The sequence below is a fragment of the Chinchilla lanigera genome, unplaced genomic scaffold (assembly GCF_000276665.1).
Source record: "Chinchilla lanigera isolate Chin_1 unplaced genomic scaffold, ChiLan1.0 scaffold00013, whole genome shotgun sequence".
Classification (NCBI taxonomy): domain Eukaryota; kingdom Metazoa; phylum Chordata; class Mammalia; order Rodentia; family Chinchillidae; genus Chinchilla; species Chinchilla lanigera.
The window spans coordinates 33224680-33252118 of NW_004955414.1; the positions used below are offsets into that span (position 1 = coordinate 33224680).

At 44.0% G+C, this 27439-nt stretch overlaps 1 protein-coding gene and 1 long non-coding RNA gene across 6 annotated transcripts in view; one reads left to right on the forward strand and one right to left on the reverse strand.

Moving 5' to 3' along the window:
• Uevld (UEV and lactate/malate dehyrogenase domains) overlaps nt 1-13794 on the reverse strand; it is a 41272-nt gene extending 27478 nt beyond the window's left edge. For 3 of the 4 annotated variants that reach the window (XM_013511841.1, XM_005380417.2, XM_013511842.1), the window contains exons 1-3: nt 12223-13794; nt 10078-10162; nt 6980-7045 (exon numbers count right to left, since the gene is read on the reverse strand). In XM_013511841.1, coding sequence (XP_013367295.1) covers nt 6980-7045; nt 10078-10162; nt 12223-12264 — 193 coding nt within the window. In that variant the 5' untranslated portion in view covers nt 12265-13794. Of the gene's footprint in view, nt 1-6979; nt 7046-10077; nt 10163-10496; nt 10663-12222 lie in introns of all 4 variants that reach the window. The other variant, XM_013511840.1, reaches the window with a different exon arrangement.
• Nucleotides 13795-22454: 8660 nt separating this feature from the next.
• Nucleotides 22455-26234, forward strand: LOC102023900. Of its 2 annotated transcripts, none has more exons than XR_260229.1 (4): nt 22455-22718; nt 23458-23562; nt 25303-25340; nt 26123-26234. It is a non-coding gene; the product is annotated as an uncharacterized LOC102023900 (long non-coding RNA). The 2 variants fall into 2 exon arrangements; XR_260228.1 differs by having other exon boundaries at nt 22456-22718; nt 23458-23546.
• The last annotated feature ends 1205 nt before the right edge of the window (nt 26235-27439 follow it).

Genomic DNA, 27439 nt, shown 5'->3' on the forward strand with positions numbered 1-27439 from the left:
AGTCCTTCCTCTATTAAATGAGGTTAATAATATTTCTATCTCATAGAACCGTGATAAAATTAATGTATGTAAAATGTCCATGACACTACATGACATGATAAATACTCTGAAATATACTTTTTAACCTCAAACCTTTTCTTTTTGTTTTTTTGAGATAGGTTCTCTGTATGTAGTCCAGGCTAGCCTTGAACTCATGACAGTCCTCCTGCCTCCGCCTCCCAAGTGCTGAGATTACAGATTTGCACCACATTTGGCAACCTCAAACCTATTTTGGAAACAGGCCGTCTAGAAATAATTAGATCTCTTTTGCAGTATAGTCTTTTTCTCTTCCATCCACCGAAAGAAACTTTTCTCATCCTGATTCCACTCCACTAAGCACAGGATATGCAACTATGTCTGTAAGTTATAAACATTTAACCTTACCACTTAAGGACCTTTCGGCTTACCCTCAAAGCTTCTGATTCAATGGGATATGGTCTGTGCATTGTTTAAAAGCCTCCCAAGTATTGCTAATGTGCAACCAGGACTGAAAATCAGTGCATTACAGACTGCCTCTACCACCTGAGAGTCAACTGTTTTTACACTAGCCTTTGTCAGAACCATACTCCTGCTTTACAGTCTTAGTATTTACAGCCTGGGTATGAACATACCTCTATCTGCTGTTTCAACTCTATGACTATAAAGTCATGTCATCATAGTCACAGCACCATAAAGTGACCAACAGGTACCAAAACACATCATCACATTCAATTTTCTAATGGTGAGATACTCTAACCAGTGTTTTCCAACTGTTAGTCACAATAAATGGCCATGAAATTAACTTAGTGGACTGCAAACAATAATAGCTTAAGTAGAACTGAACAGAAAATAGAATGCAACTGTGATTCCCATATTTGCAGTTGGCTTCAGTACAGTATTTCAGGTATCTATGCACACATATATGCTGGCTAGCTATATAAAAGAATTTTTTATTTTGGGTCACTGTCAAAGCATTTGAAAGCTACTCTTCAAGGACAAATAAAAAAATTCATTTAATATTTCCTAATATTGCTAGAGTGGTAGCCCAAACCCTGTTGGAGCTACTTTTCTGGATTAATCATTACATATTAAGGGGTTGACAATATCCTCCTAGTTGATCAAGAATCTGCTGCCTAGATGGGTGTGGCAGCCCACACCTATTGTCCCAGCTATTTAGGAGGCTGAGGCAGGAGGATCATTCGAGCCCTGAAAGGATCCTTCAAGAGCTGGGCAAGAGTCAGATCCTATGCCTTGCCCTCCCCTCAAAAAGATGATTTTAAAGAACATTCATTAAAAAGAAAAGAAGCTGCTGCTGCCCTCAGTGATTCTCCCCAGCCCCATTCATGCATTTCAACAGACCATGCCTGACAAAACACCCAGTGACACTGATTCCCGGGCCTAACAGCTAAGATTTTACTACTGTGACTTTTACTCTTTTTCTTTTCTTCTTTCCCATCAGCCAATGCCCTACCTTCTACTATTACCACGGTTCTGCAGTGCTGTAGGGTCCCTTAGAGGCAGGTTTTGTCCTGAACAAAGAACTCATCAAAACAAATGTAAAAGGTAGCAGGTTTTATATATTTACTAACACACACGTCTGTGCATGACTGTCCCACTGGGTGGCTTATATGGGACAGTCATACACATACTGTAGGTAGCTTAGAGCCACCTAGCAGTGAGACATACAAATTATGGCCTCTTCATGAATGTGTTAAAGATATTAAAAATGGGAAAAGAAGAGTGCTCTGCAGAGGGAGTGTGAGCCAATTAAAATAGGAAAAAAAGTACACTCTACAGGGTGGGAGGGAGCCACTGAGAGAGCTAGAAGTGACCACAAGGTTAAGGGTGATTATCTTTTGTATCCTGCATTCTGATGTCAAATCTAGGGTGTCCTTTCAAAAACCTGCTTGATTTTGCAGCAGAAGAATCAAAGATAGCATTCTCTAATTAGTCCCAGGTGCAGGACATAGGCTTCAGAGTCCTGGATCTCTGTAATTGATAGGTCATTTGTCCAGCCACCTGTTCACACCCTAATCTCCTGCCTCACTATCCTGACCAAAAAAATCAGAAGTCCCAGTACAGATATTTCTTCTTAAACAATCTACCTGTTTAATGACATTCAGACTTACAACTAAGGTGTGCTGTTCGGACTTATGATCTTTTTCTTTGGTACAGTTCTAAACACTTTGTTGATAAAGCCTCAATGTCTTTTTTGAGGGTAAAGTACACTTTATATAGTACTGTAATTTTTCCTGATTATACGGTACAGTACAGTACTGTAGTTTTATGTTCTGGTATACATTACAGTACTGCACATAAGAGTTATGCAAATAAAAGCAAAGTCACCAAATTGGAGTTGCTTCTGAACATTTTTTTGTTCCAGATATTGCATATGTATACTATGTACAATTCCTCATTTAGGAGTCAACTCATTTAACAGCCTAGTTGCAGGACTGGAATTCACTCAGTAAATGAGAAGTGTTTGTATACAGTCTTCAGATTTTAAGTATTTCTATCATAAAAATATAAATTAAGGGGGCTGGGGATGTAGCTCAGTGGTCGAGTACTTGCCTAGCATGCACAGGCCCCAAGTTCAATCCCCAGTACCACAAAAAATATATATATATAGATAGATATCTTTAATATATTTTACATGTATTCTGTATATATTTTATGTGTCTTTTTTTGTTTGTTTTTTTTTTGCAGTGCTGTGAAATCCAGGGCCTCTTGCACGCTAAGCGAACACTACCACTGAGATGCTTCCAGCCCCAGGAAAAGGTTGTCTTAGTACTATCAGTAACTCTGCCAGTCTACAGCCATGGATTTACATCCCTGGCCCTTTCTTCCCCAGATTAGTAGTGTTGTTACGAGGTTTTGGGATGCCAGAGTCTCCTAGAGGTGGTTTCTAGGTTCTTTGTCTCCTTAACAAAGAATTGGTCAAGACAAACACAAAAGGTAGCAAGGTCTTACATTTATTCAGGGTTAGAAAAGAAACAAGCTCTGGAGAGTGAATTTGGGCCAAGTAAAAGTAAGGAAAGAAGGTTCAATACAGAGGATTTAGAATCAGAATCGGGGCCTGTAGGTATAGCTAAGTGGTAGAGCATTTGCCAAGCATGTGTAAGGCTCTGGTTTTGATCCCCAGCAAAAAAAATATATACATAAATTTCAAGGTAAGTAAATTATAAATAAAGCTTAATCTTATTGAGACAATACAAATGTCTTGGTTACTTTTCTCCTGCTGAGATAAACTACCTGACACCCAGAATTAAGGAAGGAAAGGTTTATTTAGCTTACAGTTTGTGGAGGTTTCAGTCGATACGTGCCTGGCTCCAAGGCAGAGTGGCACACGGCAGGGGGAAAACGTTCATGGTGGCAGAACACAGCAAAGGCAACAAGAACAAAATGGAGGAGCCGCGGGAAGAGCAAGCCTCTTTCCCTTACATATGCAGACTATTCACCCCAGGGCAGGTATAGCACTCACACCCAATCAGTCAGAACTCTAAAAGCCCCCCAGATGACAGCATGTGGCTTTGGGGGGACACCCAGACACAAACCATAACAAAACATCTCTAAAGAATGAGTACATGAAGAAAAAGGGTCATCATGACTTTAACACAATTTTAGAGGGATCATAAGAAATAAACCAAAATATGAGGGCCAGGGATATAGCTCAATGGCATAAGCGCCTGCCTGGCAAGCGCAAAGTCCTGAGTTCGATTCCTTGTACCAAAAAAAAAACAAAAAAACAAAAAAACAAAATATGTTTGTAGTTATACATAAGGAAATTACTTCAATTTTTGTTTCAACTGTAATTGTTTAAATTTTTTTAGCGCGAGCACATATTATTACACTAGTAAAGCTAGTTAACTAAAGAAATAGTAATGAAGGCAGACAAATAATAGTAATCAACATCAAGTGAGGATTTATTATGTACCAGGCACTATACTGAGAGCTTTATTCACTATAATTCATTTCAGCCTCACAACTCTATGAGGCAGGGTCTATTACTGGCCCATTTTACACAAGAAAAAGGTATATTCTTATCTTCCAAAAATAACTAGTGTGTATTCACACCAAATTGATATAATTCTAATTAAAGGAGGGGGGGACAGAAGGTAGCACTGAGACAGATTAGGCCACAGCAGGCTGGTTGCAGAAGTAGGCATGACCTATTAATTGCAAAGTTCCAGGACATATGCACACAACAGTTCTAAAAGCCCTCCATGTGGAACCAGAGTGCTACCTTCAATTCTCATGAGAACCTGAGCAAGCTTTCAACAGGAGCTACACCTGAGGCCAGCCTGAGCTGTGGGAGATACAAAAGGAAAGTCAACACTGAACTCTCGCTACTGTGTTCTTTTATAGGACTCCACTTTCACGCTGTGGAGTGTACTTTTACTTGGCCCACATTCGCTCTCCACAGCCTGTTTCTTTTCTAACCTTAATAAATGTAAGACCTTGCTACCTTTTGTGTTTGTCTTGACCAATTCTTTGTTAAGGAGACAAAGAACCTAGACACCACCTCTAGGAGACTCTGGCATCCCAAAACCTGGTAACAACACTACTCATCTGAGGAAGAAAGGGCCAGGGATGTAAATCCATGGCTGTAGACTGGCAGAGTTACTGATAGTACCAAGACAACCTTTTCTTGGGGCTGGAAGTGGTAGAGTGCTTAGCATGCAAGAGGCCCTGGATTCAATCCACAGCACTGCAAAAACAAAATAAAACAAGAACAGGATGTGGTGCCGCAAGCCGTAATCCCAGCACTTGGGAGGCTGAGGCAGGAGGATCATTGCAAGTTCGAAGCCAGCCTGGGCTACAAAGTGAGCTCAAGGCCAGTCTGAACTGCATAGTGAGACCCTGTCTCAAAAAGACAAAACAAACAAAAGCCTTTTTGTTACTTTCCTACACTATCTAAAAACAGAAATGCTACTAACCAGTGATTCATTTAAATTCATAAGCTCCTTTGTTAATATCTAACTAACCTTGAAATCATAGGGTAGATAAGAATTATCCTTTTTCTCTCAGAATGAATTACCTTAGCCAATTTCCTTCTCCTCTCTTCACCTTCCCTTCCCTTTCTTCCTTACATCTAACCAAGATAAAAGCCAGGAATGAGGCTTTTGAATGAGGAATGTCTGACTGAGGTTCTCTAAGCAGCCAGAGGGGCTGGGAGCTTGGAAAGAGAGGAGCAAGGAAGGAAAAGAAAAACCACCTCTGCCTGTGCTGCCTACCTCCCTCTGCAAACTCTGCCCTGAGCCCAAGGCTAGTTCTCTCCTCTCCAGCCACACCACATTCCTGTGCAGAAGAACAAACTGAATTCCTCTGCATTTTCTGAGCGTTTACCCAGCGCCACAGGAGGTGTCATGGTGGAACACACAGCGGCAGAACGTTCTGGCACTAATATTCAGAGGGGAACATTAGCAGAGGGGAGGAGGAAAAGCTAAGAAGGGTTTGAGATGCTCTACAACTACCGAAAAGAAAAGCCTACTTTGAAAGAAGTCCCCTGAAGTGTTGGTGTCTTTTGGGCTACGTGTTCCCATGGTGCACTGCTGAACGCTAGGAGACAGCAGGCTCCTCACTTCTCTATTTGGTTTCCAGGTCCTTCTCAGCCTTTTCTGCAGCGCACAGTCTCTTTGCAATACCCACGAAGCTCATTTATTCCTAAGCCCTTCAGTCAGTCACTGAATCAACTCAATCATTCAATAAATATTTCCTGAGAATTTCTAAGTGTAACCCTGTACATTAATGATTTGGGATGTTACCCTTCCTGTGATTATTTGCCTGGATTGACTGACTGTAGTTCTGGGGATTGAGCCTAGGGCCTCGGCACGAGCACATCCTCAGCCCTTTGTATTTTTTTGTTTTGAGACAGTTCTTGCTAAGTCACTGAATGGCCTCTTTACAGTCCTTCAGTCTCAGCCTTCCAAGTAGTACTGGAATCACAGGTGTGCACTACTACACTTGGCAGGACGAACGAATTTTTAACGGTGGAATTAAAATACTTCAGGAAAATACTTTAGAACCAAAACTTCACTGGTGTTCTTCAAATCATACTACACAAGCAATCTTCTCTTTCTTCAGACAGGGTCTCGGTATGTGGCCTAGACTGGCCTTGAGCCTGCAGCTATCCTCCTGCCAAGTGCTGGGACTGCAGGCGTGCACCACCACGTCTGGCTCAACCTGCTATAATACCAAAGGGTTAGCCATTTTTGAACGCAGGATGAAATTGGACTGGATAAATGGGAAGAGTTAATAGGGGACTCTTTCTCCCTTTTTTTAGGACAGTCCTATTTTAACCTAGCAGGTCACCCTAGAAACACCCTTGGGTTCCACATTTTTGGAGTTTGGAGTTTCAGCCCAACACTAGCTGGGTAGGCTCAGGTATATCATTTGACCAGGCCAAGATTCAGTTTCACATATGGAATGGGAATAATGCTGCATGTGATAGAAGGAAAGGAGGGGAAAAATAGGTGTGATGGAGAAAAAGATGGGACTCCGGCACTGTTATGGAAAATGGAGATAATGCTCCCCAAAGCCAGTCTGTGTCACTCTTATGCCGCATCCCAGGGCCTACAGAAGTAGTGGGCACACAGCATCAAACGTTCCTTTTATCAGTACTAGGGATCGAACCCAGGAGTGCTCTACTACCGGGCCACATCCCCGGCCATTTTGTACTTTTTATTTTGAGGCAAAAATCACACTATGTTTCCCAAGATGGCATCAAATTCTCAATCCTCCTACCTCAGTCTCCCAAGGAGCTAGGATTGCAGGCGTGTGCCACTATGCCGGGCAAACTGAACTTTCTGGCATTCGTCTAGGCCTTCCTTGAAAGGGACAGAACCCTGCCAGATCCAGTAAGGTAATACTTTGATAATATTATAGCACAAATAAATCTACATTCTTATCAATGAATTGCTCTTTTAGAAAACTCTCATATTTTCTCAACTTCCATACTTACCCTGATACTTCACAGGAATAGTGCCAGTAAAATTCAGCAGGTCCTTCTGGGAACTATCTTTAAAAACTGGAAGGAAAAAAATCCAAAAAAATGCAATCAGGAGTACAACTGGATTAAAAAAAGTGTGTAAATGCATTGGGACACACACACAATATATGCACATACATACATACTCCATAATGTCTACATCCCACGATCAGTGCATATATCAACAAGGGAAATTACTAGATTTTGTTTACTTAGAAAGCTGTGAGGCTAGCTGAATGAACACAGAACTTTGATACTGAAATTTCAAGTTCTTGGCCCACTTTCCCTCTAAGAGGTGTTTTGGTTACTCTCTCTTCAGTTTCATAATCTACAGAATAAAGAAATACTTTGCACGGTTATCAAAGGAATCAAATAAGATGTGAACACTCTTAAGAAGTCTTATAAAATGTGAGGACATTACTAAATAATTGTTACACATAACTAATCAGAATTATAATCACTTTTCTAATCAGAAGAAAAATGATAGCTAAAAAGTAACTTTTTAAACTGGGCATGGAGGGGCTGGGGATACAGCTCAGCGGCACAAGAGCCTGCCTGGCAAGTGCAAGGTCTTGAGTTCAATTCCTGATACCAAAAAAAAAAAAGACCAAAAAAATAACTGGGCATGTTGGCGCATGCCTGTAATCCCAGCATTCAGGAGGCTGAGGCAAGAGGATCGGTGCAAGTTCAAGACTGGCCTGGGCTACAAAGTGAGCTTAATGCCAACCTGAACTGCACAGTAAGACCCTGTCTCAAAAAGGCAAAAAAAAAAAAAAGCCTAAATACATACCTACATACATACATAAAGCAAGCAACCTTTTAGAAAGATTAATAGCTATCTTCTTTGGTTTCTCTATGATTCTCAACCTTTGCTCAACACTGACATCCCTGAAATGTCAACTTTTCCATAAATAAGTGCGATGCTCTGGATAAAAATCAATGTCCTGGGCTGGGGATATAGCTCAGCAGCACAGTGCCTGCCTGACAAGCGCGAGGTTGCAAGTTCGGTTCCGGTACAAAAAAAAAAAAAAAAAAAAATCAATGTCCTAATCTCAGGCTGAAGACAAAGAAACAACACGACTGATTAAAAAAAACTGTATTGAAATGCAGTCCCTTGGTGGCGCATGCCTGTAATCCCAGCACTTGGGAGGCTGAGACAGGAGGATTATTATGAGTTTGAGACCAGCCTGGGCTACAGAGTGAGCTCAAGGCCAGCCTGAAATGCATGGCGACACCCTGTCTCAAAAAGACCAAAAAAAAAAATCTCATCATTTCTCCCAGACATACAATTAGCCATTCCCAACCAGTACCTCGGAGTCAGATGAAGTGGCACACACTGTAATACCAGCATTTGGGAGGCTGAGGCAGGAGGACTGCTGTGAGTCTGAGGCCAACCTGGGCTACACTGTGAGTTTAAGACCAGCCTGGACTACACAGCAAGACCCTGTATTAAAAAACTAAAACAAAACAAAAAAATCTCAGGATATCTAACATATAAATCTGAATAGGTATGTTTTCTTAATTCAAATAACTCAAATTTTAAAAAGTTTTCAAAACTACACTTTACTGATTTGTGAATTTAAAAAACAATTTTTTTTTTTATACAGGGTCTTACTATGTAATCCCAGCGAGTCTAAACCAGCATTTTTATTTGTTTAACAGTGCTGGCGATTAAACCCAGAGTCTCAAACATACTAGGCCAGTATTCTACCACTGAATAAAACTCTCAGCCCAGCATTTGTTTTTAAATAGGACAGAAGAGAAGATATGAGGGGACAGAGCATGTTAGTTGTGTATATACAGAATCATGATAGGAAATACTCTTCTGATAATAGCTTGAGGTAAAAAATTTTTGAAAGATAGTAAGGTAAAATCTTTCTTAGACAATGAAATCCTCTCTATTAAGGAAATGAGATAACCAAAACTTTGTTATTAATAATTTAGAAACAGTCAGGTAGGTGGCAGCAGAATACAGGCCTTCTAAGATGTGTATATCCTAATCCTTGGGAACTATGAATATGTTAACTTACCTGGCAAAGGGACTACATAGATGTGATTAAAATGAAGACTCCAGGATTGGAAAATTACCCTGCATTAGTAGGGTTGTTCTAACCTAATCACACTGGGCCTTAAAGGCGGAGAAATTTTCCCAGCTGTAATGAGAGGGAGATCTGACTACAGAATCATTACACACATGCAGTCCTGCTAGCTTTGAACAAAAAGGAAATCAAGAGCTGCGGAATAGAGGTGACCTCTAAAAACTAAAAAAAGAGGAGAGCTGGGTTTGCTGGTACACACCTGTAATCTCAGCACTCAGAAGGCTGAGGCAGGAGGATTACTGTGATTTCAAGGCTAACCTGAGCTATCCAGTGAGTTCAAGGCCAGCCTAAACAACATAGTGAGACCCTGTCTCAAAAATAATAAAAAAAGGAAGAAAAGGAAAAAGATTCCCCCCGAAAGCTGCTAGGAAGGAACAAAGACCTGCTAATACTTTGATTTTAGCCTAAGTCTCCAAACTACAGAAATTTGTGTTGGGCTCCTAGCCTACAGAAATGGAACAGAGTAAATCTGCACTTTTTTTTTGTCTTTTTGAGACAGGGTCTCACTATGCAGCTCAGGCTGGCCTTGAACTCACTTTGTAGCCCAGGCTGGCCTCGAACTTGCAATGGTCCTCCTGCCTCAGTCCCCTGAGGTGTGCGCCACCATGCCTGGCCTAAATCTGCTTTTTTCTTATGATTTTTTTTTTTGTTGTTGTTTTTTTCCAGTACCGGGAATTGAGCTCATGACCTTGCTTGCTAGGCAGGCACTGTGCTGCTGGAGCTAAATCCCCAGCCCTAAATTTGCATTTTTTTAAACCACCAAGGTTGTGGTAATTTGTTAAAGTGGCAATAAAAAATTATCAGAAAATACAGTGTACTGTATCAACTTAAATTTCTTCAGAAACCTTAAGTCATAGGTAGCTAAAAGTGAGGAAATAAATAAGAAATGAGAAACTATGATTTTGTAGCTCTCTAGGACCAAATAACTAATAGTTGAAATAATGCAATAAAACTAGAGGTTATTATTCTTACCGTAGGTATCCATGGAGTATCTGAAATGTGGGAAAAACATATTTACGTTCTTTAGTTCTTCCACAGTTAGATCCCTGAACTTGTACTAAAAAGGGCAAAATGAACACAGAAAAAAGAAAAGCTTTAAGTAACACAACCATTACAGTTAACACTTTCACATTTGCCAGGTGGCAGGCCTTAGAGCTTTACAAACATGAAAAGCATTTGATTTAACCTTTTAATTAGAATAGAAGTTCAGTGCGCCCATCCCTTACTTTTGTACTGTAAATGGGCACTTTAGTGTAAAAGTAGCTGGCTGCGTATCTCAGGACCTTTCCCTGAGGGATACATAAAGCAATCTATGTTTTTACCCACTTGGTATGATGAATGGCAAGGAGTGTGCACATCTACAAAAGTGGCTAAACAGGATTTGGACTCACCTTTATGCTCCATTTAACTGGTTTTGGGTATGTTTACCCAGGCATCACAGCGGGTCCAACAGACCCTCATCACTTCAGGATTTGTTTTGAAAGTTTCCTTTTGATTTTTCTGGTAGAAGTAGCCCGGTTCAGTACAATGGCACATGAAAAACCAGATTTGCAAGTTCTGGAGATTAAAAGTGAATCACCAGCTTACTCATGCATGGATGATGAAGATGCTCATTATGGTAAAATATATGCTTTCATAACAGAACAGTGGTGTGGGTGGATGATGACTTTGACATTGGCCATGTAAGCCAAAGGTCCTGTGACAGTGAAATGGTGCAAGAATCAACTGATACAGACACAGGGAATGCAGACCTCCTTGATTCAGATGAAAAGGAAAACAGCAATGTGAATACATATTCGACTAGTCAAAATGTGAAATGGCCACAGAACCAAATGGAATGATCCAGTGTTAGATCTAGGTCCAAAAATATACTGAAGGTCTTGGAAGTGGCGAAACGCACTGGACAGAATGCCGGCACTGCCATTCACTGTTGGAAATTATAACAGAGGAAACTGCTACAAGATGACGTGAAATACACAAAGGCTGAAAAAGAAGTAAAATGTTCTGCATGCACTAATAGCCGTATTAAAAAACGTATTTATTATGACACCTTGCTAGCTGAACTGAAAGCATTGATAGGTCTGCTGTACTTAGCAGGGATTTCTTATGGTGATCTCAGGAATGTAAAAGACTTACGGAAAAGCCATAGGTCAAAATACGGCATACAATGTATTTTTTTGGTACCAGGACTTGAACTTAGGACCCCCCTGCTTGCCAGACAGGCACTGTATCACTGAGCTATATCCCTGGCCCTCTCCATAAAAATGTATGCCTTTATAGATGCAAAAACTTACTGTGCTTTCAATTTTGACATTCTGGGACTCAGCCAGAATTATTATTATATTATTATTCGTATAATAACAAACCGAATGATGTTGTGAGCAGACTTGTTTCTCCCATCTCCCAAGCTAATCAGAATGTGACATTCGACAGCTGGTCGACCACTTTCCAACTGATGTTACATTTGCTAACAGAGCACAAGTTGAACAGCGCCAGAGCACAGGAACAAAGCAGAAACTGCGGATGAAGCGATGCAATTTCAAAACAGAAACTGTATAGTACAACCTCTGGATTTCAAAAAGATGTAACACTGGATTCATACATGACAAAGAAAAACAAACCGGAACTGCTGATGTCAACGTTTCACTGCGATGGATATACTGACAGGGAAACCTCGACAAGACGGAGGCCTGAGGTGGTCTTTCACCCACTTACTTAGCACTTGCGTTACAGCCACGCACAGTGGCGGGCAAAAAGAAACGCGAAGGTAAAAATCGCAGACGCTGCCTTCAAAAGAGCTCAGGGCAGGAGGAAGGTTTGCAAATAATCACTCCACCATGGGATGATCGGTGTACTGGCGAGCTGGTGACTCCGTGTCCCAGGGACTGACACAGAGGCTGGGCTCGCAGAGGACGCGGGCCAAGGGCGGGTCCTTTCAGCGGTGGGAACGGCCGGATCGCGGGGACAGTGGGGCCAGGAACGAGGCGGGAGAGGACGGGGGCGTACGCACTGGCGCGGGCGGGAGCTGGCAACCCGGCGCCACCCCGGCCCTGGGGTGTCCCTAGAAGAGACACCAGGGACGCCGGGACCCCAGCTGGCCGGGTGGGCAGTTCGCACCTTGCCAAGAAGCCGTCTCACACCCTCGCAGTCGAACTCCATCTTCAGCCACGTCCCTTAGCCGGAGTCCAGGACCCCAAACCCGCACGGTCTTCCGGGAGCGCACCAGGACGGAAGCCCCAGAGGTCCAGAACTCCTCAGCGCCAGGGCCCCGCCCCTGCCCGCAAGCTATGTTCCAGCCGCGAGATTCCCGCTGCGAGATTCCCGCTGCGGTCAGCTCCGCGGGCTCCGCGCAGCTCCCCAGGAGCCTAGCGCTCGAACCCCGAGCCGGCAGGTACTGGAGCGCGGCCAGAAGCGCGCTGGAGGCCGGAGGGGCGCGGCCCAGCTCTCCGGAGAAGCCTTGGGGACAGCTGTGAGGGAGGCGTAGGAAGGACCAGTGCGGAAGCAGGGAAGGAGGTAGAAGCAACGCGCGAGCTTCTAGAAAGATGTGTGCTATTCAGTAGAACAGCAGAAAAGATCGAGACCCTAGCTGGGCGCCTGCCTGGCAAGCGCAAGGTCGTGAGTTCGATTCCCGGTACCGGGAAAAAAAAAAAAGACCCTAGCTGGGTTTAGGGAAGACGAGATAGTGGACTTTCTGAAGCAGATTTTCAGAAAATTGAAAGAAATTCAGGAGCACCTCACATAACCGGGAGGTGGGACGGTAGTGGAGGTGGTCAGCGTGGAAGGGGACCCCCAGGAAGGTTACTGTCGGTGGGGGAACCTGAGAAAAAGCCCGAGTTGGAAAACAGAAAAAGTTTGGAAACCAGAGAAAGGAGACTGGTGGACAAAGTCAGCTGGAAAAGAAAGATGAAGGAGAGATGGAGGACACAGTAGTTTTCTGGCACTGTTGGTTCTGCTTGGCTGGTGAGGCCGTGTACCTGCCCTGTGTCCCTTGCTTGGGGCAAAAACGTCGCAGGCCTGATTACTGAATCATCAAGAGGTTGGTCAGGCAGGAAGCTGGTTGTATTTATAGGAGGAGCCAAAGGCAAAGACGCTGCGCTCATTTGGAAGAAAGCCAGAAGCTGGAAGGAGCGTTCATTCAAAAAACTTTTTCTGAACATCTGTTATTTGCAAGCTGTTTTTCTAAGGCTGAGGATACAGCATTGAACAAAATAGACAAAAATACCTGCTGTTATAAGGTTGTCCTTCTTTTACTACTGGAGAGAGAGCAAAACTAAATATAATAAGCACATTATAAAGCATGGTAGAAGGTGGTTAAGTGTTGCAGAGAATAATTTTTTGTGAAAATAGGATATGGGGACCAGGGTAGGTCTCACTGAGAGGTCTCACTGAGGGGTGGAGTAGGCATTCAAATTAGAGAGCAACCAAAGCGAAGTTCTGAGAAAAGCAAATGTTTTAGGGAGGCTCAAAAATAAAAAGCAAGGAGACTCGGATGACTGGGGCACAGTGGTGAAGTGAGCAAGCAGAAATAGGAGTGAGAGAGAAAGACACAGGTTTGTAGAAGTGAGCCCTCCAGTGTGCTCCCCACACTTACACCCACAGCATCACTTGAAATGTGTTAGAAATGCAGATTCTTAAGCAGGGCCTGGTGGCACAATCCTACAAGCACGCTGAGAGGCTAAAGCAGGAGGATCACAAGTTCGAGCCTATCCTGGGCAATTCAGCAAGACTCGGTTTCAAAATAAGAAAGGCTTGGGGATGTAGCTCAGGGCAAAGGCTCTGAATTCAATCCCCAGTGTAGTGGATTGACAACTGGTGGTCAACTTATAACCCCCAGCTGTACTGAGTAACTGTGGTGCTGGGTGTGGGAGGCCCACCTGAGGACTGTTGCCAGCAGCATAAGAGGCAGAACTAGAGAAGAAGAAGGAGGCTGTTAGGAGCTGAGAGAGAGGCCGTGGGGAGCTGGCTTTCCTGATGAACTTGGCTGTTTTCATCCTCCGAGGAGCTCGGGACCTCGCTGGCACTGAGAATGGCTTTGGTTCACTTTGGAGAGCTCTGGTCCTCACTTTGAGCATCGCTTCCTGGTTCCGGAGGGGAAGATGGTGCACTGCCGGCCTCTTGGAAAAGCTTGCTGCATTGGTTTCCCTGATGGGAACTCGGCCATCCTGATCATCGGAGGAGCTCTGGACCTCACAGTTGCTGAGGATGGCTGTGGTACCTTTTGGGGGAGCTCTGGTTCTTCTGAGCATCGCTTCCCGGCTCCAGTGCAGATCCCTCAGCCTGCTAGCACAGGTCCTTCATCCTGCTGGCACAGACTTTGTAGATTCCACCACTGACCTTTGGGCCTTCCCAGCAGATCCGTGAAACAGGCCTGCATGAAACATTGTCATGGGTTCTGCGCCTCCAGTTGGATTCATGGGAGGCATTGTTATGAGCTCTGGGTATTCAGCTCAATTCATGTAGGACATTGTTGTGGGATCCAGGCCCTCAGCTGGATTCCTTGGTCTTAGTGTGTGGACAGATTTCCTGCGCTCTTCTGTATACTGTTCTTTGGGTGACTTATAAATAATCATATAAAGTATGTGTCCTGTATTATGTTGTTCCCCTTGCAAAATAAGCCCCAGACCGACACACCCAGTTTGAGGGGGAGGATGTTTGCAGTTTTTAAAAATTTTGACACAAAATTGTATATATTTATTGTTTATAACATGTTTTGAAATATGCATATTGTTCTGGACTCAGAACCGAACCAAGGTGTACTGACCGACAAACACCGGAGCACACGGATCGCCAATTGAGATTTAAAAGTGAGCCTTTATTAGCTGGCCAGTGACTGACTGAGAGCCTCCACGCAGGGTAGGATCAGGTCAGCAGCAAACCAGGGGAGAGAGCAGTATTTAAGCCAAAAAACCACATAAACCGCATCCTACTTGGCAAGCAAGGTCTTTGAGAAGCAGTCTTCCGAAAAACTATAGAAACTAGGAAAATTAGAAGAAGGGAATGACACATCTCAGGGAGTTTCAAGGAGTGGCTAGAATGTGGAACGAAGCAGGTGGGAGAATAGGGTAATCAATAATCTTTTTTATTTATGTCCCTTGTGAGGCCTTTACACATATATTGTAGGATGGCTAAGTCAAGCTAATTGACATAAGAAATTTAGATTCTAAAACTATACACCAGGCCGGGCGTGGTGGTGCACGCGTGTAATCCTAGCACTCAGGTGGCTGAGGCAGGAGGATCATTGAGAGTTCAAGACCAGCCTGGGCTACGAAGTGAACTCAAGGCCAGCCTGAACTGCATAGTGAGACCCTGACTCAAAAAGACTAAAATAAAATAAAACTACAGCAGACTCATTCAATCAGAAATTGTAGAGTTAGAGGAATCTCCAAACTGATTTATGCCAGCAATCTGTCTTTGTGGTGCTAGGCCTGGAATTCAGGGCCTCCAGCCTGCTAGACCAATGCTCTACCATTGAGATGCACCCATAACCCCTAGCAATCTATTTTAACCAGCCTTCCTGGTGACTCTGAGGTGAGGACATCAGAGAACCACTGAGGAGCTTTGTAAATAATTTAGGGATCCTGGCTGGTGAGTGCCTTCCAACAGAGACCAGAATACACCTGTACTTAGACAGTTTGAAGCTGGGTGGTGGCTTGTAATCCTACCACTGGAAAGGCTGGGGCAGGAGGATTATGAGTTCAAAACTATCCTGGGTTACATAGTGAGTTCCAGGCCAGCTTGGACTACATAGTGAGTCCAAAAAAGAAGGAGAGGGAAAAAAAAAAAAAAGTACAGTAATGAGAAAGCAAGCACCATGGGGAACCACTGGGACATCTCAATAAACTGCTTCAGGATTTGGGCAATTTGGAGGAGACTGAAGAAACAAGGCCTTGCTCTGGGTGTTGTGCCTTCACAAAGCAGGGACACTTTTGTGACTGGAATATGTCAATGAACCTTATAAGATGGACAGACGTGAGTGAGGTCAAAACCATAACTGGTAAAGAAGCAGCAGTCACTTGTTTTAGCAGAAAGAGGAGGGGACTTGGTGTTTTGTCGGTTGCACGGCGACTTTGCTCTGATCTGTGTTTAGACAGAATTGTGACGTGGCCGTCTTGTGTTCCGCTTCCTCGAGGTCTGAGTGCCACGTGTGCTGTCCGTGTTCTGTGAGATTGTTTACATCCAGCAGAAGGATAACCTGGCTTAGCTAGGAGCGCGGGGTCAGTTTCCAACAACACGGAGACCCAGCTGCGTCAGACCAGCTCCCGATGTCAGGGCTTGCGTTTTTCTTTCTCAGCCTTTTACTCTGCCAGATAAGCCACTGGAAGGTTTTGAACAGAAGAGTGGTGATCTGATGGAGGTTTTTATTTTCCTTTTATCTGTGTGGTGTTGGCATGGAGCTCGGGGCCTTGCCCGTTACCACTGTGCTACCCCCCAGCCCTTTTGATGGGACTTCAGGAAAATACTGACCGCTGGATAGGGAAGGGATAGTAGTGCAGGGCTTAGCCCGGGGCAAAGGTAGAAGGCAGGAGACAGTGTGGGAGGAAGATAAGAGGTGAAGGACGTGAGACAGCGCAGAAGAGGCCTATTACATGCTCAACCCGACCTGACAAACCTCGCAAAGAAAGATTTCCAGGAGATCCAAGATCAAGCAGATCCTGCTAGAAATTTATTAATCAAGGAAGTGGTAGCAGGTTAGCAGTGAGGACTGAACAAGTTTCTTCCATTCAAACCAAACCACCAGTTCTCTTCTGGGGCAGTAACCATGGACACTTCTTGCATATCTTGCAAACGTGTTTGATTTCCTGTGTGGAAGGTACTTTGCTAAGAGTTTTATGTTTTATTTGGGTGCAGTGGCACACACCTGTAAACCCAGCACTCGGGAGCCTAAGGCTATTACCATGAGTTGAGGCCAGCCTTGGCTACATAAGCAAGTTCAAGGCCAACCTGCAGTGTATAGTGAGGCCCTGTCTCAACTACCCCCCGAAAAATTATGTGCTTTATCTTAACCTTTACAAAGCTTTATGACTTGGAAAGGATTGTTACCTCAATTTTACTGATGAGGAAGCTTCTTTTAAGGTTTCTGAGATCCTGTTGATTAAAGGTGTATTAATGGGGTGTAGTAGCACACACCTGTAATCCCAGCACTCAGAAGGCAAAAGCAGAAGGATTGTCATGAGTTCGAGACCAGCCTGGGCTACATAGTGAGACCCTCTTTCAAAAAATAAAGATGTATTAGTGATAGATTTGGGGGGAGGGATAAAAAGATTAAAAATTAAAGATGCATCCTGACTTTAGCACCCACAGTGATCCTAAAAAAGCTTACATGTGAAAGCATGTGGACCCTGAATCAGAGGATGTGTGTATAACTGGCTCCGTTTTACAGATATGGGAGCCAGAGTCTCAGAAATTACGTGAGGTGATACCAGGAACCATAATCTTTATACATTATACGGCCTCTCTCTGTCTATGATATTGTGATGAATCTTTTTTTTTTTTTTTTTGTCTTTTGAGACAGGGTCTTGCTACACAGTTCAGGCTGGCCTAGAGCTGACTTCGTACCCGCTTCTGGCCTCAAACTCGATCCCCCTGCCTTAGCCTCCCAAGTGCTGGGATGACAGGCGTGCACCACCACCACTCCCAGCTTGTGAATCTTTGTGAACACTTCCCTAGCATGCATGAGGCCCTGGGATTGAACCTGCAGCATCACCAGTAATGATAATAGTAATAATTTAGGACGTCTTTGCCCATTGACATTTCTTTGCAAAATGAAGGTGTCTGGTATAGGCATTGGCCTTTTTAAGCCTCACCCCTCTGCACTCTACCCCAACTTCCAGTCTGACCACCCTCCTCTCCCGAAACTGGTGCTGTTAGATCCTGGCATCTGAGGAAGCTGTGACATTCATTCTTCTCTAAGCACATTGTATTCTTCTTTGCCTCACGCCTTAGCGTCTGCTGCAGCACGGACTGTACTGGTGGTGTACTGTCTACCTCCATCTCCGTCTCCTTCCTGTCCCCAAAGTCTCTGAGGCCCTCGGAGAAAGGGATGGGATCTCATTTGTCTCTGTATTCCCAGTCCCATGTGTGCTTGGATTTATGCATTTATTCATTCTATTAATATTTAGTAAGTGAGATATAGAGGCCTTCTATAGAAAGTTTCCTGAATGAATGACAGTGTAAGGTGAAGAAAACCTTAAGGAGAAGAAGGTATAATGTGTTAGTAATCATTAGCCTTGCTGGGCATGGTGGTGCACACCTGTAATCCCAGCACTCAAGAGGCTGAAGCAGGAGGATCACCATGAGTGTGAGGCCAGCCTGGGCTAATAGTGAGTTCAAAGTCAGTTTGAATTACATAGCAGAGACAGTGTCTCAAAAAAAAAAAAAGGATACAAGAACACAAAAGAGGCCAGAGTGCCAAGAATTTTCAGGATGAAATATTGAGAAAGCAGAGCACCACAAAGAAAGAACTTCGGAGATTTCCACGGGGGTCCTTGTGAATCATTGGCTGAGTGCTGTCTTCACGCACATGTGGTAAAAGTCCATGAGGCTTGGAAAAGAATCACCCAAAAGTAGTAGGTCAAACACTTGTTGGAGCCCCTAAAACACTGAGAGTGATAGAAAATTCCACAGATCAGAAGATCTAATGCAAGAGGCATTAGAAAGATTGCTCAGAAGCAGCATAGCTCAATGTTGGTGATAATTAACCCTACGGTAAAGGCAGTTCTTGGCCACCAGAGCAAAGCCTACAACAAGCCTCAGAAGAATCAGACTGATCCCAAGTAATGTAATTTTAGAGAAAAATCCAACACTATAGCAGGGAATACAGCAAAATCCACAACTAGAAAACTCACCATGTTCAACGTCCATTTGAAAACTATCAGGCATTTAAACAAACCATCAAAACAGACCTGGATACAGTATTACGGAGGTGATGAATCTTCAGAGGAGGTCCTTAAAATGTTTATTATAAACTGGGCATGGTAGCACATGCCTGTAATCCCAGCACTTGGGAGGCTGAGGCAGGAGGATCACTTCGAGTTTGAGGCCAGCCTGGGCTACATAGTGAGTTCAAGGCCTGCCTGAACTGTGTAGTGAAAATCTGTCTCACAAAAAAAACAAAAACGAAAAAGAATGTTTATTATAAATCTTAGAAATTGCTCAGGGGTGTAAAGAAAAATATGAACATGATTTGGAGAAATATGAAAGATACAATTAAAAAACACAAATTGAGTTGCTAGAGAAGGAAAATACAATATCAGATGAAAAATATTGCATAGCATAAACAGAAGATTAGAGCTGGGTGTGGTGGTGCACACCTGTAATCCCAGGACTCAGGAGGCTGAGGCAGGAGGATCATTGTGAGTTTGAGGCCAGCCTGGGCTACAAAGTGAGTTCAAGACCAGCCTGAACTACATAGTGAGACTCTGCCTTAAAAACACAAAAACAAAAACAAAAACCAGAAGACTAGACACTGGATGGGTGGAAGATGAGTGATCTTGAAGACATACCAATAGAAACAGTCCAAAATAAAACACAAAGAAAAGAAGACTAAAAAATGTGTAGGGCATCAGCAGCTATAGGACAGTATCAGCTGATCTAACATACATGGAAGGGAGATCTTGGAAGGGAGGAAAAATTTGACATAATTGCTAACCATTTTCTCAATTTGATGAAAACCAGAAACTCACAGTCCAAGGAGCTCATCAAACACAGGTAGAAGAAACATACAGAAAAGTATACAAAGATAAATTAAAATCAAATTACTGAAAACTGCGGGTCGTGGTGGCACACACCTGTAATCCCAGTACTTGAGAGGCTGAGGCAGGAGGATCACCACAAGTTCGAGTCCAGCCTGGGGTACATAATGAGTCCAGGCCAGCCTGAAATACATAACGAGACCCTGTCTCCCCCCTCAAAATTGCTGAAAACTATTGATAAAGAGAAAAAATTTAAACAGGCAATTACTGAATGATCATTGCATTTACCCTCCTGGGTATTTGCCTTAGACAAATTAAAAGTTATGTTCATATGAAAAAGAAGTGTTTATTCTTTTTTTTTCTGGTACTGGGAATCAAACTCATGACCTTGCTGGTCAGGCACTTGAGCTGCTGAGCTATTTCCCCAGCCCCTGAAAAAGAACTGTTCACAAATATTTATAATGTTTTTGTTCATAATAGCTTAAAAGTGGTAACACCATAAATGTTACTTGACAGGTAAGTTGATAAACAGGAATGTCCATACAGTGGGGCAGTAAAGAAGCTTGTGAGTCCATTTATATGAAGGTCTAGGAAATGCAAAAGCACATCAGTGGTTTCCTGGAGCCCATGGTTTGAAGGGAACAAGACCAACTGCCAAGGACAACAAGGAATTTTTTAGATGATCAAGTTCTTCCCACCCTGATTGTGGTGGTGGTTATAAGGTTGATACAGTTCTCAAAACTCATCAAGTTTTTGGGAACTTAAACTACACATGGGTCAGATTAGAATTTTGTATGTAAATTATACCTCAATAAAGCTTCTGATTAAAAGCAAAACCAAGCCAGGCGTGGTGATGTATGCCTGTAATCCCAGCACTTGGGAGGTTGAGGCAGGAGGATCATCTCGAGTTCGAGACCAACCTGGGCTACAAAGTGAGTGCAAGGCCAGCCTGAACTGCATAGTGAGAACCTGTCTCAAAAAGAAAAAAAAAAAAAAAAAAAGCAAAACCAAAAAATGAATGTGTAGGATTTTTTAAATCAGTTCGCCCAGAGGAATGCCTATGAGGTGTTGTTGTAAGAGAGAAGCAATTTGCACGGTAACAAGTAGAACAAGGTCACCTTCAGTTCAACCACAATGGAGGAGCACCTTTTTGACCCCTGTGTGGAGAAGTCTTTGGCAGAAGGATAACCTAGGTTACATCAAGGGGGTGGAAACTGAGTGAGAAAGTATTAAGTTTTCTCTATATGTCCCTGGATGTCTTCCTGTTGTACAATGAATGTTATTATTTTCATAATTAAAAATACTAAAAATCAAAAGGCTATAAGAGGGCTGGGGATTTAGCTCAGTGGCAAAGTGCCTGCCTGGCAAGTGCAAGGTCGTGAGTTCAATTCCTGGTACCGGAAGAAAAACAAAAAACAAAACAAAACAAACAAACAAAAAAGGATATATGTTTTTACAATGTTTTTGTATGTACATAGAATAATATGAGAATAATATGTACATAGATGTGTCTGTGGGAAGAACTCAGACAGAAGGAAGAAACTACTTAGCCACAGCAAGGGGGTGAAGGGGAACGGTACAGTTGTTAGACTGCAAAAAGAAAAAAATCTCTTATGACTTCTGAGAGGCCATCTAAGCAGTGGGGGAGACTAGAAGCTAGAATGTAGTGCATGGAAAACAGGTGTAGATTGGAAAGGAGGGCTTTGAGTGGGGACCACTTGTTTAGGAAGTTTGTCCAAAAGGGAAATCAATAAACAGGACAGTTAGGGAGGGAGTCACAGATCAATTGGAAGCACTCCTGCCCATACCCAGTATTGAATATTGAACTCAAGGCCTCATGCATGTTAGGCAAGTGCTCTACTGCTGAGCTACAGACATCCCAGCCCTTTTGAGACCGGGTCTCACTAAGTTACCCATCCTAGCCTTAAACTTGTAACCCTCCCGCCTCAGCACAGAGCGCCTTGGGTTCCAGGCATGCAACACCATGCCCAGCCCTTGGAGGCTTTTCTGAGGAAAGGACAGGGATACTTGTGGCTTTTTGATGGTGAAGAGAACCAATGGAGAGAATCTGGCCAGAGGTGTTCAAGAATGTGGGTGGCACTGGGGGTAAGAAAGCCTTCGATACGGGAGAGGAGGTGTCACAAGACAGAGACAGATGCATCACTTCTCAGAACTTGTTTTTTTCACAGCTGCTATAGACCTAGCAACACCTTTCCAAATCCCCATCTCTAATGAAGAAATTAATTAATTTTTGTTTGATTGAGACAGAATCTCACTTTGTAGTGTAGGCTGGGCTTGAATTTATTATGTAGCCCAGGCTGGCTTTGAACTCGAGACAATCCACCTGCCTCAGCCTCTGGAGTGCTGGGATTACAGGCGTGCTCCCCTGTACCTGGCTCCTGTCTCTAATTTTAAAAGTGCAACTTTCTAATAGGCAGCTGGGCCTAAGCTTTGACCTGATCGCAAGCGTCTGCTGTGTGCCCTAGTGCAAGACATTCAGACTCTGAGCCTCAGTTTTCTCCTGGCAAAATGAGAATGGGGTTAATAACCTCCTGGCCGCATAGTGCCGCACTAAGATAACATGCACAAAGAGTTGTGCTTGCTGCTCAGCAGTGTGGAACCAAAGACAACTCTGGCACGTTGTGAGTCAGGACCATCCGACTGATGACGTCACAATGCCCCTCTAGACTCCAACTTCTCCATCAGGGAGCTGCAGATCCTTTGGAGCCAAGGAAAGGAACTGACATGTGAGACAGAAGTCAACTGAGGGTTCATGAGCGAACTCCTTTGCCAAGGTCTTGGTGGACAGTCTCTCACCGTGAGATTGTCTTAGGAATTGTTTTACTTTGGATCATGATCGTGCTTGGCTGGATGCTTTTTGTCGGACTTGCGTGTTACATGGGCGCATTTCCAGAGGTGATGGTAAGTAATGGTCTTGCGCATAAATCTCTGGTCGTCGGTTCTAGCTCTGCCTCACCCTCCCATCTGGGATTTCTCGCTGAATAGGAAATGTAGCTGAGGTCTCTCCACTACCTGGGAGTCAGGGTGGGGTGGGAACAGAGTTGGTTTCCCAGGTTCCGCCCCGTCCCCTAGGAACACTGTTCTTCTAAATTTTTAAATCCGCTCCCCTTGATTTGTTAGCTTCACTTGTTTCAAGATATTATGGGCTGGACATGGTGGCATATGTCTGCAATCCCAGCACTTGGGAGGCTGAGGCAGAAGGATTGCCATGAGTTTGAGGCCAATTGGGCTGCAAAGTGAGTTCAAGGCCAGCCTGAACTGCACAGTGAGACCCTGTGTCAAAAAGATTTAAAAAAAAAAAAAAAGACATTATGGAATTTATAAGAGGTCTTGCTGGAGACAGTGCCTGCCTTCTAGGTTTCTTTCGTTTTTTTTTTTTTCAGGCTGGCCTCAAACTCACTTTGTAGCCCAGGCTGGCCTTGAACTCACAGCAATCCTCCTGTCTCAGCCTCCCAAGTGCTGGGATTACAGGCGTGCACTACCATGCCTGGGTCTGCCTTCTAGGTTTCAAGTCAAGTAGATCAGGACTTGCTGGTAGGAAGGAGAATTGTATGGAGAGGGTGCTTTGAGCAGCTCTTCCAGTCACCCCACAGAGGCACTTACCTAGAGCCACCTCCACCTTTAATTCCCTCTCTCTCAGCCTCCAACTCTGAAGTGGAAACAGCGATGCCCTGTTCTGGAGAGCAAGGCGCGGCGGAGGAGCTGGGCTTTGGAGGAAGATTTGCCCCTGTGAGTGGGTGACCAGGTACATTGGGCTGGGTCACCATTCCCGGAGGACCTGTCGCACTCTGGAGTCTCAGTGGAGAGCTTTTATTCTCCTGGAAGAGACACTAACTTGTGGAGGGGGAAATGGTTTGAAGCACATGCTGGGGAAAGAGGACTTGGGGACAGCTGCTGAGGACAGCTGGTCAAATTCCTTCTGAACACTTCCCGTTTACTTTTTTCTCCTCACAGACACCCTACCAGACCAATATTTTTAACACCAATATTGGGGGGTGGTGAAACTAGAGTTAATATGAGCTTGAGTTCAAGTCCTTACTTGGCAACTTACTAGGCATGTAACTTTGGAAAAGTTTTAACATCTCTGAGCTGGTTTCTTCATGTGTACATAGGAAATATCTGTGTGTTACTGTGTTTGTGAAGATTACATTTAGCAATTCATATAAGGCATTTAATGCAAAGCTTGACAGTATTTAGTGGAGTATTAACTCCTAAGCAAATAAGTCAACAGACATTTACTGATGACGGCATGATCCAGCGCCACACAAGCAGCACACTGCCTCTCCCTTACTCCGCTGCCACCTGCCTAAGAAGCAGGAGTGGCGGCAGCCCAGCTGGCAAACCATCTCCTGGGCTTCTTGCTTCCTCACCCCATTTCATTCAAATCTGTTTATTTTTCTCAAGAGCAATTCCCATTGTGAGAGAAACTAACTCTTGATAGTTTAATAACATGTTGATTACAGGAGCAGGTTTTATGAGATGGTCCTCCAAAAGGTGGGGTTAGCAAGCCCAGTTCCAGGCATGCTAAGAACAGCACAGCAGGGTTAGTCTCGTTTTTCTCTGTGTGCTGCAGGATCTCTTGAGACAGCTTTGGCCCAAAGCATTGTGAGTGTGGGGACTGCTTAGCTGAGCCACTGCCACTCTGTGATCCTGATCCAACCACTCAAACTATTCCAGGCCTCACTTTCTCCAGCTCTGCAATAAGCATAATAAACGGTTCATCCTCCTTCCCTTGTCAGGGAAGTTAGGAGGAGGTTTGCTCTGCATGATGGGGTAATTTCTGTTTCACAAAATGCAAGGTTTGGGGCTGGGGATTTAGCTCAGCGGCACAGCACCTGCCTGGCAAGCACAAGGTCGTGAGTTCGATTCCTGGTACTGGAAAAAAAAAAAAAGACTAAAACAAAATGCAAGGTTTTTCTTCTTTGAACGGTCTTAAGCGTATAAAGTTAACTGTTCATGGTATACATAGGCAGTTCTCCCAATAAACCCAAGGTACTGTTTTTGGCATAGCAGCGTTTTTTTGTATCAGATTGCATAAAGCGAATAGTTAAGCATTTTGGCATTTGCTAAGTTATTAAGGATGTGATGCCAGGTAGGTCCTACACAGCGGGCACAGATCAGAGCCCTTTGGCTAAGGTTTATTCAGCCCCAGCACACCCGGCATCCTGGCCCCTCCATCCCATTGCTGCTCACTCTGACTGGGTCCCCAGCGTCACAGGGGCTGATGTCATAATTGGTATCTGAGCCCTGTTCCCCCGAATGGCCATGGAGTCATGTTAGTTCAGACTAGACCACAAAGATCCTCAGCCGGGAGCTGCCATGCTGGGCCGCCCATCACTTGGTCTCGAATGAAGACAGCCCATTTCCCAGGACTCGGGGCATAGAACACCGCACCTTCCAGCACCACCATTTCCCCCCACAAACACCAGCAGCTGAGCAAGAAGCCCCACGATGATTGTCGTCTTATGGATGCTTCTCATTGCAGGAACCATGTGGAAGGGATATAAATATCCCCCTGGAGGGGTGAGTGTTCTTTCAGCCTTTTTCTCTATTCTTACTTTGAAGTGTAGCCCCCTAGTTTAACATACTGAAGCACGGAAGTCCAAAGCCAGTCATTTCAGAAATAAATACTCTCCTCTGTATTTAAAAAATGTTATGATGGCTTACCTACTTCTATTGATCATTCACACTCTTCTTGGAATTGGGAGAGTTCTTAGCTATCATGTGCTCTTTTATTCATGTTTTCTTGAGTATTTGTGTGTGTTTGTGTGTCTTTATAAGACAGGGTCTCACTATGCAGTTCAGGCTGGCCTTGAGCTCACTTTGTAGCCCAACTGGCCTCGAACTTGCAATGATCCTCCTGCCTTAGCCTCCTGAGTGCTGGGATTACAGGTGTGCGCCACCACACCTGGCTTCTTGAGTATTATTTGTTCTTCAGCTGGAGGTAAAGAAAAGGCTATTTGTGGCTCAGTCAAAGCTTTAGACTTGGGTGACTTAGTCTGTTACACTGATGGTCATTTTTATGTGCAGCCTTTCAAACCATTTCCCCTACCAGCCCACTTTAGCAAGCCCCATTTCACTCTTCCTGAGTAAACACTCACTGGTAAAAAGAGACGGGTAGCAGACGTCTCTTTCCCCTGCTCCTTTTCAGTTCCCGCACTGCTGAGCTCCCCTGGCGGAGGCCTGAGTTCAGACAAATCGGACACAGCCACCTCCAGCCCTTGGCAAGAATAGCAGTTGCCTCAGCCCTGCACCCTATCAAGTACTAGACCAGCCTGACACACTTTTCTTTTCTCCCCCTGCAGACCCCCGTGGAAATAAGCAAGGATGATCCTGGTGAAGCAATGCAGCTTTGAAGCTTACCTGGCTAGCTGTACAGTTCCCGTTACTGGTTTCGCATAAAGTAATTGCACGTTATTTTGTCATATGTGGTTATCACAATTTTTAAGATGAACAAACTTGGTGTTCTGTTAACTTGTAACAGAGAGATGGAGGGTGGGAAGGAGGAGTAGATGGGATACTCCTTCTGTTGGACAGCCTATAAGGCCAGTGTATCAGTCACTTCTCTCTCATTGCTGGGACAAAATACTCGACACCGGAAGTTAAGGAAGGAAAGGTTTATTTAGCTCGGTTTGTAGAGGTTTCAGTCCATAATCAGTTGGCTCCAAGGCAGGATGGCATGGCAGAGGGGCAACAGTTCATGGTGGCAGAAGACAGCAAAAGCAAGGAGAGAAAAGAGGGGGAAACAAGCCTCTTTTCCTCCCTTATATATAGGGCAGGTTACCTGCCTTAGGGCAGGTGTAGCACTCACACCCCAATCCCAGCACTGGACAATGAACCTATCTCTAGATTCAGCTTTCTCTGAAAAGCCCACCCCACATGACCTGCATGAGGCTTTGGGGGGACACATCCAGACACAAACTATAAGAGTAAGATACCTAAGTTTGCTCCCTCTTCTAAGGACAGAGATTCTCTAGAGCTCTTTAGAACTGTTTCCCGATACCTTCCTCCTGAGTCCAAGGTCCAGACTAAAAAATGTTACAGGAAGTGCTAGATATTGTAGCAACTTTAATCCTATTGTATTTTTCCTTGACATTTTCCCAGCTATTACTAGGAACTCAAAGCTTACCCCATGTGGGAAAAGGATTTTACTTTAGTATTGAAGATACTAAAGTAAACTTTATTTCAACCCTTATAATAACTTTCTGAAGCTGGGTATTAGCTTCATTTTACAAAGTAGCAAAATAGAGAGGCTTAAGTGTCTTGCCAATAGGCACAACTCTGGATTAAGACCTGGAAAAAAAAAAAAGACAGAAAAAGCCAGGCACGGTAGCCCATGTCTATAATCCCAGCACTTGGGAGGCTTGAGGCAGGACTGCTGTGAGTTTGAAGCCAGCCAGGGCTATACAAGACCAGTCTGAAATTACACAGCAAGACGTCTCAGAAAATAAGATTAAGACCTGGGCCTTCTCTACTGTATGCTTTGTGCCAAGGCAAGAGTCAAAATAGAGAATGGGATAGCTGATATATAATTTTTTTTTTTGTTTTTTGTTTTGGACAGGGTCTTGCTATGTAGCCCAGACCAGCCTCAAACTTGCAATCCTACTGCCTCCAAATGTTGG